Here is a 17,479-nt window from a genome sequence, read left to right on the forward strand (position 1 = left end):
CTTTTTTAAGACACCCAGTTTTTGATACTTTGACTTGGTACCTAGGAAGCTTTTCCATTGGTTCCTTGGGCTTCCCTGGTGGCTCAGACAGTAAAGAATATGCCTGCAATGCAGGAGACCTGGGTTCAAGCCCTGAGTCGGGAAGATCCTCTGAAGAAGGAATGGCCACCTGCTCCACTCTTCTTCCCTGGAGAATTCCATGAACAGAGGAGACAGGTGGGCTACAGTCCATGGGGTCAAAAGAGTTGGACACAGCTGAGGGACCAACTCTGTTTACACTAGGAAGCTACCAGGCTTAGCAAGTTAATACATCCATTAACAGAAAAATGGATAAGAAAAATACGGTATATCCATACAATTGAATTTTATTCAGCCACAAAAAGGAATAAAGTACTGTTCCATGCTATCACTAGCAGGAAACTTGAAAACATTACACTAGGCAAAAGAAGCCAGTCACACAAACTATCACATGATTGTATGATTCCATTTACATGAAAGTCAAGAATAGAGAACCTGTAGAGATAGAAAGTTGGAGAAGGTGATGGCACCCCACTCCAGTACTCTTGCCTGGAGAATCCCAGGGATGGGGGAGCCTGGTGGGCTGCTGTCTATGGGGTCGCACAGAGTCGGACACGACTGAAGCAACTTAGTAGCAGCAGCAGCAGCAGCAGCAGAGATAGAAAGTAGATTAATTGTTGCTTAGGATGGGAAGTGGGGTGACAGAATAGGGGAGTGACATCTAGGAGGTATGAAGTTTATTATTATTTTGCCACATTGTGAGGCAGGCATGTGGGATCTTAAGTTTCCAGACTAGGGATCGAATCTGTACCCCCTGCAGTGGAAGCACAGAGTATTAACCAGTGGACCAGCAGGGAGTTCCTTATATTTGAGGTGAAGAAAATGTTCTAAAATCGACTGTGGTGATGATTGCATCTATCTACGAATGTATCAAAGAACATTTAATTGTACACTTTAAGTGGGTGGATTTTTATGACCTGTGAATATCTCAGTAAAACCTTTCAGGACTAGGGAAGTGGTACAGTGGATAAGAATCTGCCTGCCAAAGCAGGGGATGAAGTTTCCATCCCTGGTCTGGAAAGATTTCACAGGCCACAGGGCAACTAAGCCCACATGCCACAACTCCTGAGCCCAAGCTCTAGCACCCTCAAGCTGCAGCTGCTGAGCCCACAAGGTGCAACTGCAAGCCTGTGTGCCTAGAGGCTGTGCTCTGGGACGAAACAGGCCACTGCAGTGAGAAGCCCACGCACCTCGATGAAGAGTGGTTCCTGCTCGGGGCAACTAGAGAAAGCCCACTCATAGCATTGAAGACCCAGCACAACCAAAAATAAATTATAAAAGAAGAAAAAAAAAACTTCTCAGACCCCCCCTCCAAAAAAAAACTAGCAAAGAAAATGTTTGCTCTGACTCATATATCCTGATTGATTCTTCCTACCAGTGACATATAAAGACAATTGGTTCACCCAGTTTCTGAGAAGAATTTACTCCAAGGAAATAAAAAGATACATCAATTCTCCAATCTTTTTTTTTAATTTTAGCCGTACCGCTTGGCCTTTTCACACTGCTCATGGGGTTCTCAAGGCAAGACAAGAATACTGAAGTGGTTTGCCATTCGTGACTGAACTGAACTGATACCGTCTGGCGTATGGGATCTTAGTTCCCTGACCAGGGATGGAACCCTCGCCCCCTGCATTGGAAGCGTGACCTAACTACTGGATTGCCAGGGACGTCCCCTCTCAAACCTTATTCATACTACCTGGTGTCACCCCAAACCCTTGGGCTTCTCTTCTTATATCATAGCCTTTGACACTATTCTGTCCTTTCATCAGAGTCCTGGCCACTCTGGCTGTTATTGTCCCGAAATAAGTCAGTCTGTCTCACTGGACTGTGAGCCCCGTGTGGTCACTGAGTGAATGTAACCTTGTCATCATTATGTAATCAGGTCCTTCTACAGGGGCCTATTTAGAACAGGGATGTGTGTTGAATGTTGAATGAATAGCCCTTGGAATTTCTAGGAAGTTTCTAATTTGACTCTCCTCACCGATAAATGAAGGCTCTCTTGAGGGTCTTGAGTTCTTCCCAGAGAAAGTCCAGCAATTCTCTGCCCTGCTTCATGTATTAAACTTGTACATAAGATAAGTTGAGCAAGATTTTTCACAACTAAAAATGTTAGATGACCACTGGCCCGTACACTTATAAGGGTATTTGTAGCTTTGAAGTTCTGTGTTCATCAAAGATGTACCAATGCTTTAATGATGTGTGTTTGTGTGTCTATGTCTGTTGCGGTCATGGAGATGAGCCATTAAGATGTCCCTTCAAGAAAGAACTTGCCATTTAGCTGCAAGGAGTGCAGTGAGCTGACTGCCTCCAGCTGCAGCACCTTCAGGATCCACCTTGTCTCGGAGCAATGTGGAGCAAAGTTACCCTTCCAGTAACTGATGGTTTTAGTCTCTTACTGCCCAGCTCTTCTTCCTCCCATCTTTCCTTTCATAGATGTCAGATCTATATCCTGGTCTGAAGACTTTTCCTGACCCATTCTACTTTCTTCCTCTTTTGTCTTTCACACTCATTGCCCTCCAATAAAATGATGCAGCTGTGTCTAAACCTCTGTTTTCCCAGAGGACTCAGTTTACCTCCTGTCTGTCGAGGCCTTTGTTCTCTGGCATGTGTGTGCATGTGTGCTAAGTCGCTTCAGTCGTGTCTGACTCTTTGCAACCCCATGGACTGTAGCCCTCCAGGCTCCTCTGTCCATGGGATTTCCCAAGCAAGAATACTGGAGCGGGTTGCCGTGCCCTCCTCCAGGGGATCCTCCTGACCCAGGAATCGAACCCGTGTCTCTTTTGTCTCCTGCATTGGCAGATGGGTTCTTTACCACTGGTGCCACCTGGGAAGCCTATACCCTGTCTCAAAACTCTCTTCCAGTTTTGAGAAAACCCCCTATTGGATGCCTCTTTATCAGAGGAAAGTCTTTGCCTCCCACCACAGCAGCTGAATGGGTGCTATAAATTCTTCCTCGCCACATCCTGACTGTGGCTTGGCTAACTGGATCATCCTGCTGGGAACTTTGACTCTTGCTGGAGGAAGTGACACAGAAACACAGACACAATTAGGAAGTTGTCCACAGTGATTTCAGTGGGTCAAGAGTTCCAAGGCAGTTCAGTGCCGGGGGGCTGGGTGGGTGGCAATGGCAGCAGCAGCCCCTCGCCAGATGATTCTGGCCATTCCTTTGGGTGATGTTCTCTTGACCCAGCTGTTTTTTTTTTTTTGCTACTCATATTCTTAGCCTGGCTTTCCAGAATTCACATAGATTTTGTGAGCGAACCAATCATCTTCCAGTAGCCAGCAGACTTTTCTACTTAAAATAGCCAATGACATTTGATGTTGATTAAAAATAGGAACCTTGGCTGTTAGGGGACTTGGGAGTCTCTGGCCGGGGGTGTCATGGTGAGAAGGAAGTTGTAAAGGATGAGCTGTTATCCGTAGAGTGATACTCGAACCCCCTCTTTCTCTCATGCCCTACCTTCAATACAGCAGCAAACGCACTCTCATGTTTTTGTTGTTTAATCTCTCAGTCGTGTCTGACTCTTTGCAACCCCATGGACTGTAGCCCTCCAGGCTCCTCTGTCCATGGGATTCTCCAGGCAAGAACACTGGAGTGGGTTGCTGTGCCCTCCTCCAGAGCATCTTCCTGATCCAGGGATTGAATCTGTGTCTCTTGTGTCTCCTGTGTTGGTAGGTGGATTCTTTATCACTGAGCCATCTGGGAAGCCCCTGCAGTCTGGTGCATCGTAAGAAATTCCAAATCTGTCATTTTCTCCCTACCTCCACTGGTTCTACTGTGTCTGAGTCAACATTGCTGCTTGTCGTAGCTTCCTAGTTGGTCCTTGCTCTGGCCCTTACTCCCTCCCTCAGTTTATTCATTGAATAACAGCTAGCACAAGCCATTTAAAACATGTCAATACATGCCATCCTATGTTCCCCAACCTTCCCAAAGACCTCCATTGCACTCAAGTCCTCACCAAGGCCCCACATAATCTGGCCTTTTAACCCTATGCCCTCATTTCACTCACTCCTATGCTCTCCATTCCTCCTCTACTCCAGCCATACCTGTCTGCTTGTGGGTTCATCAGCACACACCCAGTCTTTTGCCTTACGGGTCTCCCCTTTTTTAATTGTTCTGCCAGGAACATTCCCTCCCCAGATACCTGAACAGCTTGCTCCTTATGGCCTTGTGAAACCACCCATGCCACCGATTTAAAATTCCAATTCTGGAATTTTTTTTTCTTTTCTCCCTTTTTTTGAGAATTATTTATTTGGCTGCACCGGGTCTTAGTTGCGGCATGCAAGCTCTTAGTTGTAGCTTGTGGGATTTAGTTTCCTGGTCAGAGATTGAACCCAGCTCCCCTGCACTGGGAGCTCAGAGTCTTAGCCATTGGACTACCAGGGAAATCCCTACTTTGCTTTTCTAATGCACCACACCATTTAAAACTTTTATTATGTTTATTCTTCATTATCTACCTTTGGTCATTACCGGGGAAAGGTCAACGGAACAGCATAAAGACATGGAGGTCTACAATAAGAATTTGGTACAGATAGAAACCTAGGTGGAGGTGAACAAATGAACTTAAAATCTGCAAGCTTTTGCCAAAGCCTTGGCCAGGGCATTGCCTTTCTGCTGGATGTAGAAGATACACAGCTCCATATTTTGGGGTGACCCCTGCTGACCTGTGTCCCATGACAGTGTAATGGTGTTTTCTCTTAGGATTGTTGTGAGAACTGAAGGGGGATGAAGAGGTTGGGTGCGCCTGGACACTTGGGCAGAGCTCTGTTCTCCGACGGTTCCTTCCACGTCCAATAGGAGGCGCTCAGCGGACCATGAAGCAGAGCTCGTAGGTCGGAGGGATGTTGCCAAAGCCTGAGATCTTGGGCGTGATGTCGATGTCAGCAGGTGGCACCAGAGAGCGTAGGGAGAAGTTCTGAAGGATGGAGGTGAAGTAGAGGAAGAGTTCCATGCGGGCCATGGCCTCCCCCAGGCAGATGCGCTTTCCTGTGGGCACAGAGAGGGGATAAAGTGGGTGGGGGAATAGTGGGGAGAAGCAGACCCGCACGGGTTAGCAGAAGCATGGAGAGGATTCGGGTCTCACCACCGCTTAGCCTCAGCTGCCTCCTCTGCATCTCTGGGGTCATGATAACACCCACTTTTTAAGGTTATAAAGATGCAGTGGGTTTCTACAGTTAATGCTCTGCTAGGATCTTCCACGTATAGGGGACTCAACACGTGGAAGCTACTTCTCTGATGGCGCAAATTCCAACAGATTCTAAGAACGGTTGTAAAAGGATCCAGGCATTTAAAGTCTTTTCATTTCTGGTTCTTTTAAAGGTTTAGGAAGTGCCTGCAAGGTGCCAGACACTAGTGAGGGAAAACAAAAGCTCACACTTAAATAGTGCTGGATCTACAAAAAATAAGAAGTGAATGTATATATATGTGTAACTGATTCACTTTGCTGTACAGCAAATACTAACACTACCTTGTAAATCAACTATACTCCAATACAGATTTTTTTAAAAAAAATGCTGGCTGTTTGTCAATCACTCTTCCAATGCTTTGGAGAGATTAATCTCCATTTTACAGACTGGGAGCTGAAGTAACTCATTCATGGCCCCACTGATGGTGTTTTAAGTGGTGGAGTGTGTTGCACTGACACCAGGTTCAATATAGCTTACACTTAAAATACGATTTTTCAAAGATATTGTGTTATGAGTTAACCAAGCTGCTGTTTATTGGGTAAATCTTTCCTGCTACCTGTTTTATACTGTTTGCAAAATAAGAATCTTTTAACATTTTTAAGTGGTTAAAAAATCAGGAGAAAAATAATATTTTGTGACATGTGAAAATTAAAATTCAAGTATTGATATGCATAGTTTTTAAAAATTTGCATCCATCACAGACATGCTTTTTTCTTTTTCTTTTTTTTGCCATGCTATGCGGCTTTCAGGATCTTCTATCCCCCACCAGGGATTGAACCTGGCCCCATGCTGTGGAAGCTTGGAGTCCTAACAACTGGATCACCAGGGAATTCTCCAGGATGGCTCAGCAGGTAAAGAAACTGCCTGCGACACAGGCGACATGGGTTCAATCCCTGGGACGGAAAGATCCCCTGGAGGAGGAAAGGCAACCCATTCCAGTATTCTGGCCTGGAAAATTCCACAGACAGATGGGCCTGGTGGGCAACAGCTCATGGGGTTGCAGAGTCGGACACGACTCAGTATCAGCATCATTGTTTATGAATGTCTGTGGGTGCTTTCACAGCACAATGGTGTAGGCTGCATAGTTCAGACAAAGACCAGCAAAACCTAAAATATTTTATATTTTGGCCCTTACAAAAAGTATGCTGGCCTCTCTTTAGTGCAATTACTTTTCTTATTATCAGAGTCCATGGTCCTGATATTCCATCATTCTGGAATTCTGGGATTCTGGTATTGTATGAGTCTATGAAATAGCACCCAGCTTCCCATTCAAACCTGAATGTCAAATACAGACCAATGATTGGGGGACATACCTAGTGTGTTTCTGCAGAGCTGGTGAGGGTATGGGGGACTCAGACCATAGACACCTACCAGAGGAAAAAGGCACAAAGGCTTCATTCTTCTTGAAGTGGCCCTGCTCGTCCAGGAAGTGTTGTGGATAGAAGGCATCTGGGTAGCGAAAGTACTTGGGGTCTTTGAGGACAGAGCCAAGAAGAGGAAAGACGTCGGTGCCCTGGGGTGAAGATGGGCTCAGTTAGGAGAAATCAGCGTTGGAGTATGGAGAATGGTAGGGACCCAGGAGGAGTGGGGTACAGTGGGGTACAGGAGGAGGGAGGGATGAGAACGGAGGTGCAGCTCCACCTTGGGCAGAAGGTAGCCTCGGAAATGAGTGTCCCGGATGACATTATGGGGGACGCCCATGGGCACGATATCTGTGAGTCTCTGGATCTCATGGATCACGGCATCTGTGTAGGGCATTTTGGCCCGGTCATCAACACTTGGGATCCGGTGTGGTCCAATCACCTGGTCAATCTCTTCATGGATCTTGGCTGGAAAAAACCAGAACACACAGCAGACAAAGATGCAGGAGGTATTTCTGGAGGCCAGGATTGGGTCATAGGTTTGTGTCTTCAGCTCCATATGTATTTGGACTGTCTCTTTATTCTTAATTCCTGACACATTGGTGGGGCTGATAAACACTCTTTCCAGTAGTCATGTACGGATGTGAGAGTTGGACCATAAAGAAGGCTTAGTGCCAAAGAATTGATGCTTTTGAATTGTGGTGCTGAAGACTCTTGAGAGTCCCTTGGACAGCAAGAAGATCAAACCAGTCATTCCTAAAGGAGACCAACCCTGCATATTCACTGGAAGAACTGATGCTGAAGCTGAAGCTCTGATACTTTGGCCACCTGATGCAAAGAGCCGATTCATTGGAAAAGACCCTGATGCTGGGAAAGATTGAAGGCAGGAGAAGGGGGCAACAGAGGATGAGATGGTTGGATTGCATCACTGACTCAATGGTGAGTTTGAGCAAACTCTGGAAAGACATATCTGGAGATACTGAAGGACAGAGAAACCTGGTGTGCTGCAGTCCATGGGGTTGCAAAGAGTCAGACACGACTTAGTGACTGAACAACAACAACAATGCATAAAGCCCATGCAGTTGTGAATTGCACATGTAGTCCAGTATGCAAGTAATTGAGGTGTCCATTAGATATTGGATGATTTAGATTAGTAAAAGACAACTCAGACAATGAAGGAGAAACTAGATGAGTCTGAATGGAAATGTTAGTCTCTCCCATTTTCTGTAACAAGAGAAATCTGTTTGTTTTGAATTACATTAGAAGGTGTGCTCAGGTCCTCACGTGTGTCCAACTCTTTGTGACCCTGTGGACTATATATAGTCTGCCAGGCTCCTCTGTCCATGGGATTCTCCAGGCAAGAATACTAAGGTGGGTTGCCATTCCCTCCTCCAGGGGATCTTCCTGACTCAGGGATCCAACTCGCATCTCCTGCATTGCAGGCAGATTCTTTACCGCTGATTCACTGGGGAAGCCACATTAGAAGGGAGAGGGGCCAAAACTGGGAATTTTCCTTTGGTAGTAAATGAGTTCTCATTACTGGAGTTACCCAACCAGACCAGATTACAGTTTACTGGGGATGGATTCTATTTGATCCTGCCACTACAGTTGGCCAAATAGTGGCCATCAAAGATACTACCTCCTAATCCCTGGAACCTGGGGATGTTACCTTACATGACCAAGGACTCCTGGCAGATATAATTAACTTAAGGGTTTTGAGATGGGGAGATTATTCTGAATAATCCATATTGGCTCTAAAAGTAACCACAAGTGTTTGTATAAGAAGGAGGCAGAAAGGTCAGAGTCAGAGAAGGAGATGTGACAATGGATATAAAGAGAGATTTGAAGATGTAATACTGCTGGCTTTGGAAATGGAGCCCAGGAACGCAAGAAATACATTTCTAAAGGTTGGAAAAGGCAAGGAGTCAGATCAACCCTGGTTTGACCCAGTGAAAGCCTATTTGAACTTCTGAAGTCCAGAACTGTAAGTAATAGATTATTGTGGCTTTAAGCTACTAAGTTTCTCATAACTCACCACATAAGAAACTATCTTGTTGTAATTCAGTCACTAAGACATGTCTGATTCTTTGCGACCTCATGGACTATAACACGCCAGGCTTCCCTGTCCTTCACCGTCTCCCAGAGTTTGCTCAGAGTCATGTCCGTTGTGTCAGTGATGCTATCTATAACCATCTCATCCTCTGCCGCCCCCTTCTCCTTTTGCCTTCTATCTTTCCCAGCATCAGGGTCTTTGCATCAGGTGGCCAAAGTATTGGATAAGACACCATGACAGGCACCAAGCAGAAGATGAAATTAAATGACTTTCCAAGCCGGAGATTCTAAGATTCCACATCCTGAGGTTCTAAAGTGTGAAGAGTTGAAAGCTGTGGGATTCTAAAGTTTCAGGATGGTGTCTTCTTTCCTGTGGGGAATGAGGTCTGCCAGGTAAGCGGCTCAGGTGGACACTCACCTTCCACCTCAGGATGCTTCATCATGAGCAGCAATCCATAGCGGAGTGTAGAGCTCACTGTCTCAGTGCCAGCGAAAAAGAGATTGAGGGTTGTCAGGACCAAATTCTTGAGGTTGAATTCTGTGTGGGGGTTGTTTTTATCCTGAAAATGAGAGAGATGATAAATAGACTCACCATCTTCTGCCTTCATCTCGTTTTCTCCCTGTGTATAAGGTAGAGCTTTGTGAAAACACAACAGATGGGTGACCCAGGTGAGTATGTGGGAGAGGAAACAGTCAGAGCAAAGGTCCTGAGCCAGAGGTGTGTCTGGTGAGGAACGACAAAGAGGAGGCCAGTGTAGCTGTCAGGATAGTTGGAATGTAGTGAACAATGGGGAGAATGAGGGAGAGGAAAGTGGAGATTGCCTTGTCAGATTTGAAAGTTCTAAGACATTAGGGTACATGATTTCAAACTGCTGAAGGACTTCCCTGGTGGTCCAGTGGTGAGGAATCTGCCTTGCAATTCAGGGGTTGCAGGTTTGATCCCTGGTCGGGGAAGTAAGATCCCAAGTGCCTTGGAGCTACTGATCTCTCATGCACATGCTGCAATTAAGACCCAACACAGCCAAACCAATGAATAAAAAATAAATAAAGGTCAGATTTCAATCAAATATCTGTCCAAAACAAAAAACAAAAAACCTGCTGAGTACAGAGGTTCTACAGTAGAAAAATAGAAATTTGTAACTTTATAAAATCCTAAGAATCCATGATGCAGAGTTACTAAGCTTCTAAATTGCCATATCTCTAAGACTTTATTTAAAAATTTTTGAAAAAAAATTTTTTTCACCATTGAGGATAATGTTTTCTGTGGGTTTGTCATATATAGCTTTTATTATGTTCAGGTATGTTCCTTCTATGCAGAAGGCAATGGCACCCCACTCCAGTACTCTTGCCTGGAAAATCCATGGACGGAGGAGCCTGGTGGGCTGCAGTCCATGGGGTCGCTAAGAGTCGGACTTGACTGAGCGACTTCACTTTCACTTTTCTCTTTCATGCATTGGAGAAGGAAATGGCAATCCACTCCAGTATTCTTGCCTGGAGAATCCCAGGGACGGTGGAGCCTGGTGGGCTGCCGTCTATGGGGTCACACAGAGTCAGACACGACTGAAGCGACTTAACATAACATAACATGTTCCTTCTATTCCTGCTTTCTGGAGGGTTTTTTATCATAAATGGATGTTGAATTTTGTCAAAGGCTTTCTCTGCATCTATTAAGATAATCATATGGTTTTTATTTTTCAATTTGTTAATGTGGTGTATTACATTGATTGATTTGCCGATATTGAAAAATCCTTGCATCCCTGGGATAAAACCCACTTGGTCATGATGTATGATCTTTTTAATATGTTGTTGGGTTCTGTTTGCTAGAATTTTGTTAAGGATTTTTGCATCTATGTTCATCAATGATATTGGCCTGTAGTTTTCTTTTTTTGTAGCATCTTTGTCAGGTTTTGGTATTAGGGTGATGGTGGCCTCATAGAATGAGTTTGGAAGTTTACCTTCCTCTGCAATTTTCTGGAAGAGTTTGAGTGGGATAGGTGTTAGCTCTTCTCTATATTTTTGGTAGAATTCATCCTTGAAGCCATCTGGTCCTGGGCTTTTGTTTGCTGAAAGATTTCTGATTACAGTTTCAATTTCCGTGCTTGTGATGTGTCTGTTAAGATTTTCCATTTTTTCCTGGTTCAGTTTTGGAAAGTTGTACTTTTCTAAGAATTTGTCCATTTCTTCCAAGTTGTCCATTTTATTAGCATATAATTGCTGATAGTAGTCTCTTATGATCCTTTGTATTTCTGTGCTGTCTGTTGTGATCTCTCCATTTTCATTTCTAATTTTGTTGATTTGATTTTTCTCCCTTTGTTTCTTGATGAGTCTGGCTAATGGTTTGACAATTTTATTTAACTTCTCAAAGAACCAGCTTTTAGCTTTGTTGATTTTTGCTATGGTCTCTTTTGTTTCTTTTGCATTTATTTCTGCCCTAATTTTTATGATTTCTTTCCTTCTACTAACCTGGGGTTCTTCATTTCTTCCTTTTCTAGTTGCTTTAGATGTAGACTTAGGTTATTTATTTGACTTTTTTCTTGTTTCTTGAGGTAAGCCTGTATTGCTATGAACCTTTCCCTTAGCACTGCTTTTACAGTGTCCCATAGGTTTTGGGTTGCTGTGTTTTCATTTTCATTCATTTCTATGCATATTTTGATTTCTTTTGTGATTTGTTGATTATTCAGCAGCGTGTTGTTCAGCCTCCATATGTTTGAATTTTTAATAGTTTTTCTCCTGTAATTGAGATCTAATCTTACTGCATTATGGTCAAAAAAGATGCTTGGAATGATTTCAATTTTTTAAAATTTACCAAGGCTAGATTTATGGCCCAGGATGTGATCTATCCTGGAGAAGGTTCCATGTACACTTTAGAAAAAGGTGAAAATCGATTTCTTAGCCACACCACTTGGCATATGGAATCTTAGTTCCCCAACCAGGGGTAGAAACCACACCCCCTGCATTGGAAGCTGGGAAGACATTAAACTTTTAATTTTAAAGTTTAAACTCCAAAGCTTAGACTTTAAATGTTTCAGCTCAGCAAATTCTAAGACTCTAAAAATGCATTCTACTTTGCTGTATATGCAAGTCTCTGGTGTATCGGATTAGAAAGGTGTACGATTTTAAGTTTCTATGTTCTTAGAAGTTTTAGCTTCAAAGTTTGACAGTGTAAGAGTTTATACCTTAACAGTTTCTATATCTCATCTATAAATAAAAGCCAACCTGGTGAAACAATGTTTGGCCCTTGACATACTGTCATCAATATGTTTACAGATGAGTCTAAAGTTGTAGGCACTAAGGATTGGGGAGATGAGAGGAAAGGACTGGGGGCACAGGAAGAGGTACCTGGTGCATCTTGATGAGGAAGCAATCAATGAAGTCCCGAGGGTTCTGGGGGTCAAGCGATGCTTCGTTGATCTTGACCTTGGAGGCAATGAAGTCCTTGAGCTCCTCTATCAAGTAGTAGATGCGATTGTGTCTTCCTGGCAAATATTGCATGATTCCAGAATACATGTCATATAACTGTGGGGAATAAGCAAAGGATGTTTGTTAGCAATGGGTACCAGAGGCCAGCCTGGGCTGAATCTGGAATCCAACAGCTGGGCTTAGCATCCAGCACGGGGTCTGAGAATTGCATGAGGCTATTTGCTTCTTGGAGACCCAGGGCATCTTGATTCTTGCCTCCCAAGATTGTGGGGAGGAGTTAGTGAGGAAAAGGCAGGGGCTTAGTTAACAGAGGTTGAGGGGTGGACAGAGAGGTGACTGATGGGCACCTGGGCCCAGGATGTGCTCATTTCTATGAAACTCTGGTTGATCATTTGCAGCAACTTCAGGAACTGCTGGTCCTCATAGTCAAAGCGGCTTCCAAAGACGACGGAACTGATGACGTTGGAGACAGTGCGGCTCAGGAAGAAAGTAGGTTCGATGCGAGCCCCTGAATAATGGAAGTTGGAGGCCATGAGTAGGAACATGGAATGTGACATCAGGTTGGTTTAATAAGCACCTGAGGGACTTCCCTGGTGGTCCAGTAGCTGAGACTCCACGCTCCCAGTGCAGGGGGCCTGAGTTTAATTCCTGGTTTGGAAACTGGATCCCACATGCTGCCACTAAAGATCTTGTGTGCTTCAGCTAAGACCCGGTGCAGCCAAATAAATACATAAAAATATGTGAAGATTAAAAAAATAGCCACCTCATTGGTTCATGAAAATTCAATGTTAATTATCCATGTAAAATACTTAGCACAGTGCCTGACATGTAATAAACATGTGAGAGATGCTGGTGGAGCTGAATCCTTATTTTTTGTTATTAGAAGTTAATTGTATTGGGACTTCCCTTGTGGTACAGTGGATAAGAATCTGCCTGCCAATGCAGGGGACACAGGTTCCATCCCTGGTCTGGGAAGATTCCATGTGCTGAGGAGCCAGTAAGCCAGAGCACCACAACTACTGAGCCTGAGTGCTCTAGAGCCTGAGAGCTGCAACCACTGATCCTGTGCGCTGCAACTACTGAAGCCCGCTCGCTAGTCAAGAGCCTGTGCTCTGCAATGAGAAGCCTGCACACCACAACGAAGAGTGATCCCTGCTCGCTGCAACTAGAGACAGCCTGCACAGAAATGAAGAACCAGTGCAGCCAAAAATATTCAAAAAAGAAGAAAAAAAAGAAGCTAACTGTCCTGGAGAGTCACAAATTTTGGAAAGAAGTGGAGGTAAGGGGCGTATTAAAAAATAGAAAAGAATGGCTAGATTTGGTCTATCTCTACCAATGATTCCATCTGCACTATTTAAAATAAAATTCTTCCTCTGGCCTCAGCTGCACCATCTATAAAACGAGATGCTGGTCAAGCCAGTGGGTATGGGGACAATTTCCCTAAAGCAATGTATATAATCACAGTTAGCTTTGCAAATAATTTCTAGGGGTTCCTGAGTATACAGAATCTTTATGCAGACCATTTTGCATCCATGGAGCCCAAGGGAGGAGTCTAATGTAGAGAAATATGTCTCTATTTCTGTATATAATCTATTCATCTCTGTATTTCTCAGCCTCTGTGTCTTTTTTCATTAGACCCCAGACATTCCAGATCTTATTTCTGGGTGCATCATGGATCTCTTTAAAAATGTAATGGTGTAATGTTTTAGATTCCCAAGTTGAAAAAGTTTTAAAAATCTTTCACAAAAATGTAAATATATGTAACACAACTGAACTGTACACTTAGAACAGTTTGTTGTTGTTCGGTCGCCAGTCATGTCCCACTTTTTGGGACCCCATGGACTGCAGCACACCAGGCCTTCCTGTCCCTCATCATCTCCTGGACTTGGCCCACATTCATGTCCATTGCATCGGTGATGCCATGCAACCATTTCATCCTCTCATGCCCTCAGAAATAGAGTGGCAAATTTTTGCATTATATGGTTTTTACCCAAATTACATGTTTTTGTATGTGTATGTGTGAATGTATACCTAGTTAGATAGATAAATTTAAACATACCACCACAAAAAGGCATAAACTCATATTGCCAAAGTCTGTACAGGATATGAGGAGCTCAAAAACTCCTTAAGATCCACTGACTCAAGTCCCTGGACAAGGGATCTCTAAGGGTCTTTCATGTTAATTTTAACATGGAATCTGGCTAGAAATCTCAGTAAATCCTTCATCTTCTTCATCCTTTCCCACTCCCAATCTTTCTCCCACTAAAGCCCATCTTCTCATGACTGAGCTCTCTATCCCCCACCCCCCCAAGTCCCCTGGTACCCTTCCGGCTGGTGTCACACATACCCTTGGTCTTGCGTAATTCCACTAGTAGGAAGCCAGCCTCCTCCTGGATCCGCTCCTCAATGCTCCTCTTTCCCATCCCGAAGTCCCGAAGAATGGTCAGGGAGAAGCGTCGGAGAATCCTCCATCGTTCTCCGTTAGCCAGCGCTACACCTGCCAGGATTTCGGGGTCAGGCTCCTGTCTCCCCTCTTGTCTGTGCCCAGCTCTGTGCTGGACTGGGAGGGTGCCAGGATATGACAGCTGTAAACTTTCCCCTTGGGGATGCCTCTTTCAACCTTCCAGGCTTAATGGGGAAACTAAAGTTCCTTCCCTACTGGACTCCCCAAAACAGCCCAAGACTGAGACGAAGGAAAAGAAATCAGGCTAATAATGACTGTGGGAGATTAAGGAGAGTTTCTTACAGGCTAGAGACCTGGAACTGGATAAATGCATATAATGGATGGATGCCTAGGAATATGGGGGGAGATATAGACAGAATGGGCTTCCCTGGTGGCCCAGTGGTAAAGAATCTGCCTGCAATGCAGGAGCCACAGGAGATGAGAGTTCTGTCCCTGGATCAGAAAGATCCCCTAGAGGAGAGCATGGCAACACATTCCAGTATTCTTGCCTGGAGAATCCCATGGACAGAGGAGCCTGGTGGGCTAGGGTCCATAGGGTCGCAAAGAGTTGGACATGACTGAAGCAATTTAGTATACAACCACAGATAGAATTTTATGTAGAATATGTTGGAATGGGGAGTATTCTTCTATATTCTATGCTCTACTTGTATTCTCTAGACGTACCTGTAAGCGTTCACAGGAGATCTTACCTGTACATTAATATACCCACACAAAAGGAGTTACCATGTAGTAAACAGTATTTAGAAGTTTCCGGATGTGCATGCATCAGTGAATTAATGTTTGGAAATTTGATGAAATGATTTTGATAGATTACTGAATGGAAGGAAGTGTTTGTAACTGGAATGACTGACAAATGGATGGATTAAAGACTTCTGGATGGGTAAAGGGCTAATGGATGGATGGTTGGAGATGTATGGCTAAATGGTTGGAAGAATGTATGGATGACTGAATGATTAATAGGTGGATGAGTGATGGAAGGAAAAATGAATGGATAGATGACACGATGACCGTATGGGTAAATGAGAAGTTAATTAATAGATGATGTACAGATCAATTTGTTGGAAGGATACTGATATTTGTATAGAAAGTCTAATGGATATTTTTGGTGGCTGTATGGGTCAATGGAAAAATGGATGGATGGAAGGAAAGGCATAGGGATAGGTAGGTGAGTGAAAGTATCAAAAAATGGTGTGAGGCTGCTTGGAATTGAATGATGTGGGCAGTGCGTGAGATGTGCGTGCATGCTAAGTTGCTTCAGTCGTGTCTGACTCTTTGTAATCCTATGGACGGTAGCCTGCCAGGCTCCTCTGTCCATGGATTCTCCAGGCAAGAATTCTGGAATTCTGCCTCCAGGCCATTAGAGATTGATGTGTAGGGAACATTAAACAGATATCTGTGGAGGATGCAGAGACCTATGGGTTGGGTCTGTGTGGGTATATAGGAAGATAAACAGTAAGCTTGGCTATGAGAGCTTAGTGAATTACAAGAGTGCCACTCATCCATCAAAAATAATAACACAAGTAACACACACGATCCCCTAGAGTCAGACGGTTTGGGTTCAAAGTAAAACGATTCTACCACTGACTGTTACTACTAACGTTTCTGATTCTCAAATTCCTCGTTTGCAAAATTAGGAAGACATTAATAGCTCTCAGAGAAGTCACAGCAGTAACTCATTTAGAGTACTTATCAAAGAACCCGGGACATAGAAGTACATTACACTTTGTGATTACATTTTGCTTTTATTTTTGTTGCTGTTACCTACCATGACCTTGGAAGTTTCGCTCTACTGAAGCCAGTTCTCCACGGCCACTGAACTCATCTGCTCGGTCTACCAGGGCCTCCTTCACTGCTTCATGTCCACATAAAACAACCACTGGCCGGGGCCCCATGTACACAGTGAAGACTGGACCGTATTTCTCCTTGAGCTGAGTGAAGGAAGACGTAAGAGGAGGGGGCTGAGTGTAGCACCAAGTAACAACCAGTCAAGGATTTTAGGAGATGGCGATCTCAAGAAGCATGGGAATAACAGATAAAATTTAGTCCTGGGCTTGGAAAGACTGCTGATAAAGAGACACAGAAGTCTTGGCTTCTGTGATCCTGGGCAAGATCCCCCAGTGCTGCTACAAGCCTTGGTTTCTGCATCTGTAAAACGGAGGACCTAGATGAGATGGAATTCCAAGATGCATGTGTCTTGCTCTGAAGTGCTAACTTTCTAGAATCCTAAGATTTCATGATACCGAGTCAAAGTTTGAAGACCAAGAGAGTGCAAGAGTTCTTGTATCTAAGGATAGAAGGTAACTGGTTTATTCCAGGCCCTGCCCTGGAGGCCCCGTGGTTAAGACTTTACCTTCCAATGCAAGGGGTGGGGGTTTGATCCCTGTTCAGGGAACTAGGATCCCACATGTCTTATGGCCAGAAAACCAAAACAGAAAAACAGAATCAATATTATAATAAACTCAACAATGACTTTAAAAATGGTCCACATTAAAAAAGATCTTTAACAAGTAGTGCAATGCTACATATTTTTCTTTTTAAAGAAGAAGGTACTGTTATTCCAAAGTCCTGAAGGTCTTAAGTTTCAATGTGCTAGGAATCTGTGTTTCCAGGAATTTAAGATTCTGGAATTCCAGAAATCTATGGTTATGTTTCCAAGAGCCTTTGTTATAGGATTCAGGAATTTCTACACTGTCAGTCTATAGAATTAGTTGCTTCGAGCTGTGTGAAAGTAGACAGACTCACCTTCATGAAAGACTGAAAAGTGGCGTCAGTACGAACTTGCAACACGTTCCCCAGGAAAGGTATCGGTGTGGGACCAGGCGGCAGCTTCCCCCCTTTGCTCATCCGTTTCCAGGCGATGAGGATGAGAAGACAAGACAAACAGAGCGCCAGAAAGATGGTGAAGGCCCCTCCCAGC

General features: G+C 44.0%; 1 protein-coding gene across 1 annotated transcript; it reads right to left on the reverse strand.

Moving 5' to 3' along the window:
- Positions 1-4,559: 4,559 nt before the first annotated feature.
- LOC104995463 (cytochrome P450 2G1) lies at positions 4,560-17,406 on the reverse strand. Its single transcript, XM_010849335.1, has 9 exons — positions 17,305-17,406; positions 16,328-16,490; positions 14,446-14,595; positions 12,446-12,606; positions 12,018-12,194; positions 9,097-9,238; positions 6,907-7,094; positions 6,637-6,778; positions 4,560-5,065 (listed from the first exon to the last, which is right to left on the reverse strand). Exons 1-9 carry the CDS (start codon positions 17,404-17,406, stop codon positions 4,884-4,886), a joined length of 1,407 nt encoding a protein of 468 aa, XP_010847637.1. The 3' UTR covers positions 4,560-4,883.
- Between the last annotated feature and the right edge of the window lie 73 nt (positions 17,407-17,479).

This window comes from Bison bison, unplaced genomic scaffold (genome assembly GCF_000754665.1).
Source record: "Bison bison bison isolate TAMUID 2011002044 unplaced genomic scaffold, Bison_UMD1.0 scf7180017864280, whole genome shotgun sequence".
Taxonomy (NCBI): domain Eukaryota; kingdom Metazoa; phylum Chordata; class Mammalia; order Artiodactyla; family Bovidae; genus Bison; species Bison bison.

What these genes read in the sequence shown, in the direction of transcription:
- LOC104995463 (XM_010849335.1), bottom strand. Translation starts at nt 17,406, where the DNA reads ATGAGCAAAGGGGGGAAGCTGCCGCCTGGTCCCACACCGATACCTTTC. An exon ending in CTTTTCAGTCTTTCATGAAG is followed by an intron (nt 16,491 to 17,304) that starts GTGAGTCTGTCT and finishes TCCTTCACTCAG; the next exon opens with CTCAAGGAGAAATACGGTCC. An exon ending in GGAATTACGCAAGACCAAGG is followed by an intron (nt 12,607 to 14,445) that starts GTATGTGTGACA and finishes TCCATTATTCAG; the next exon opens with GGGCTCGCATCGAACCTACT.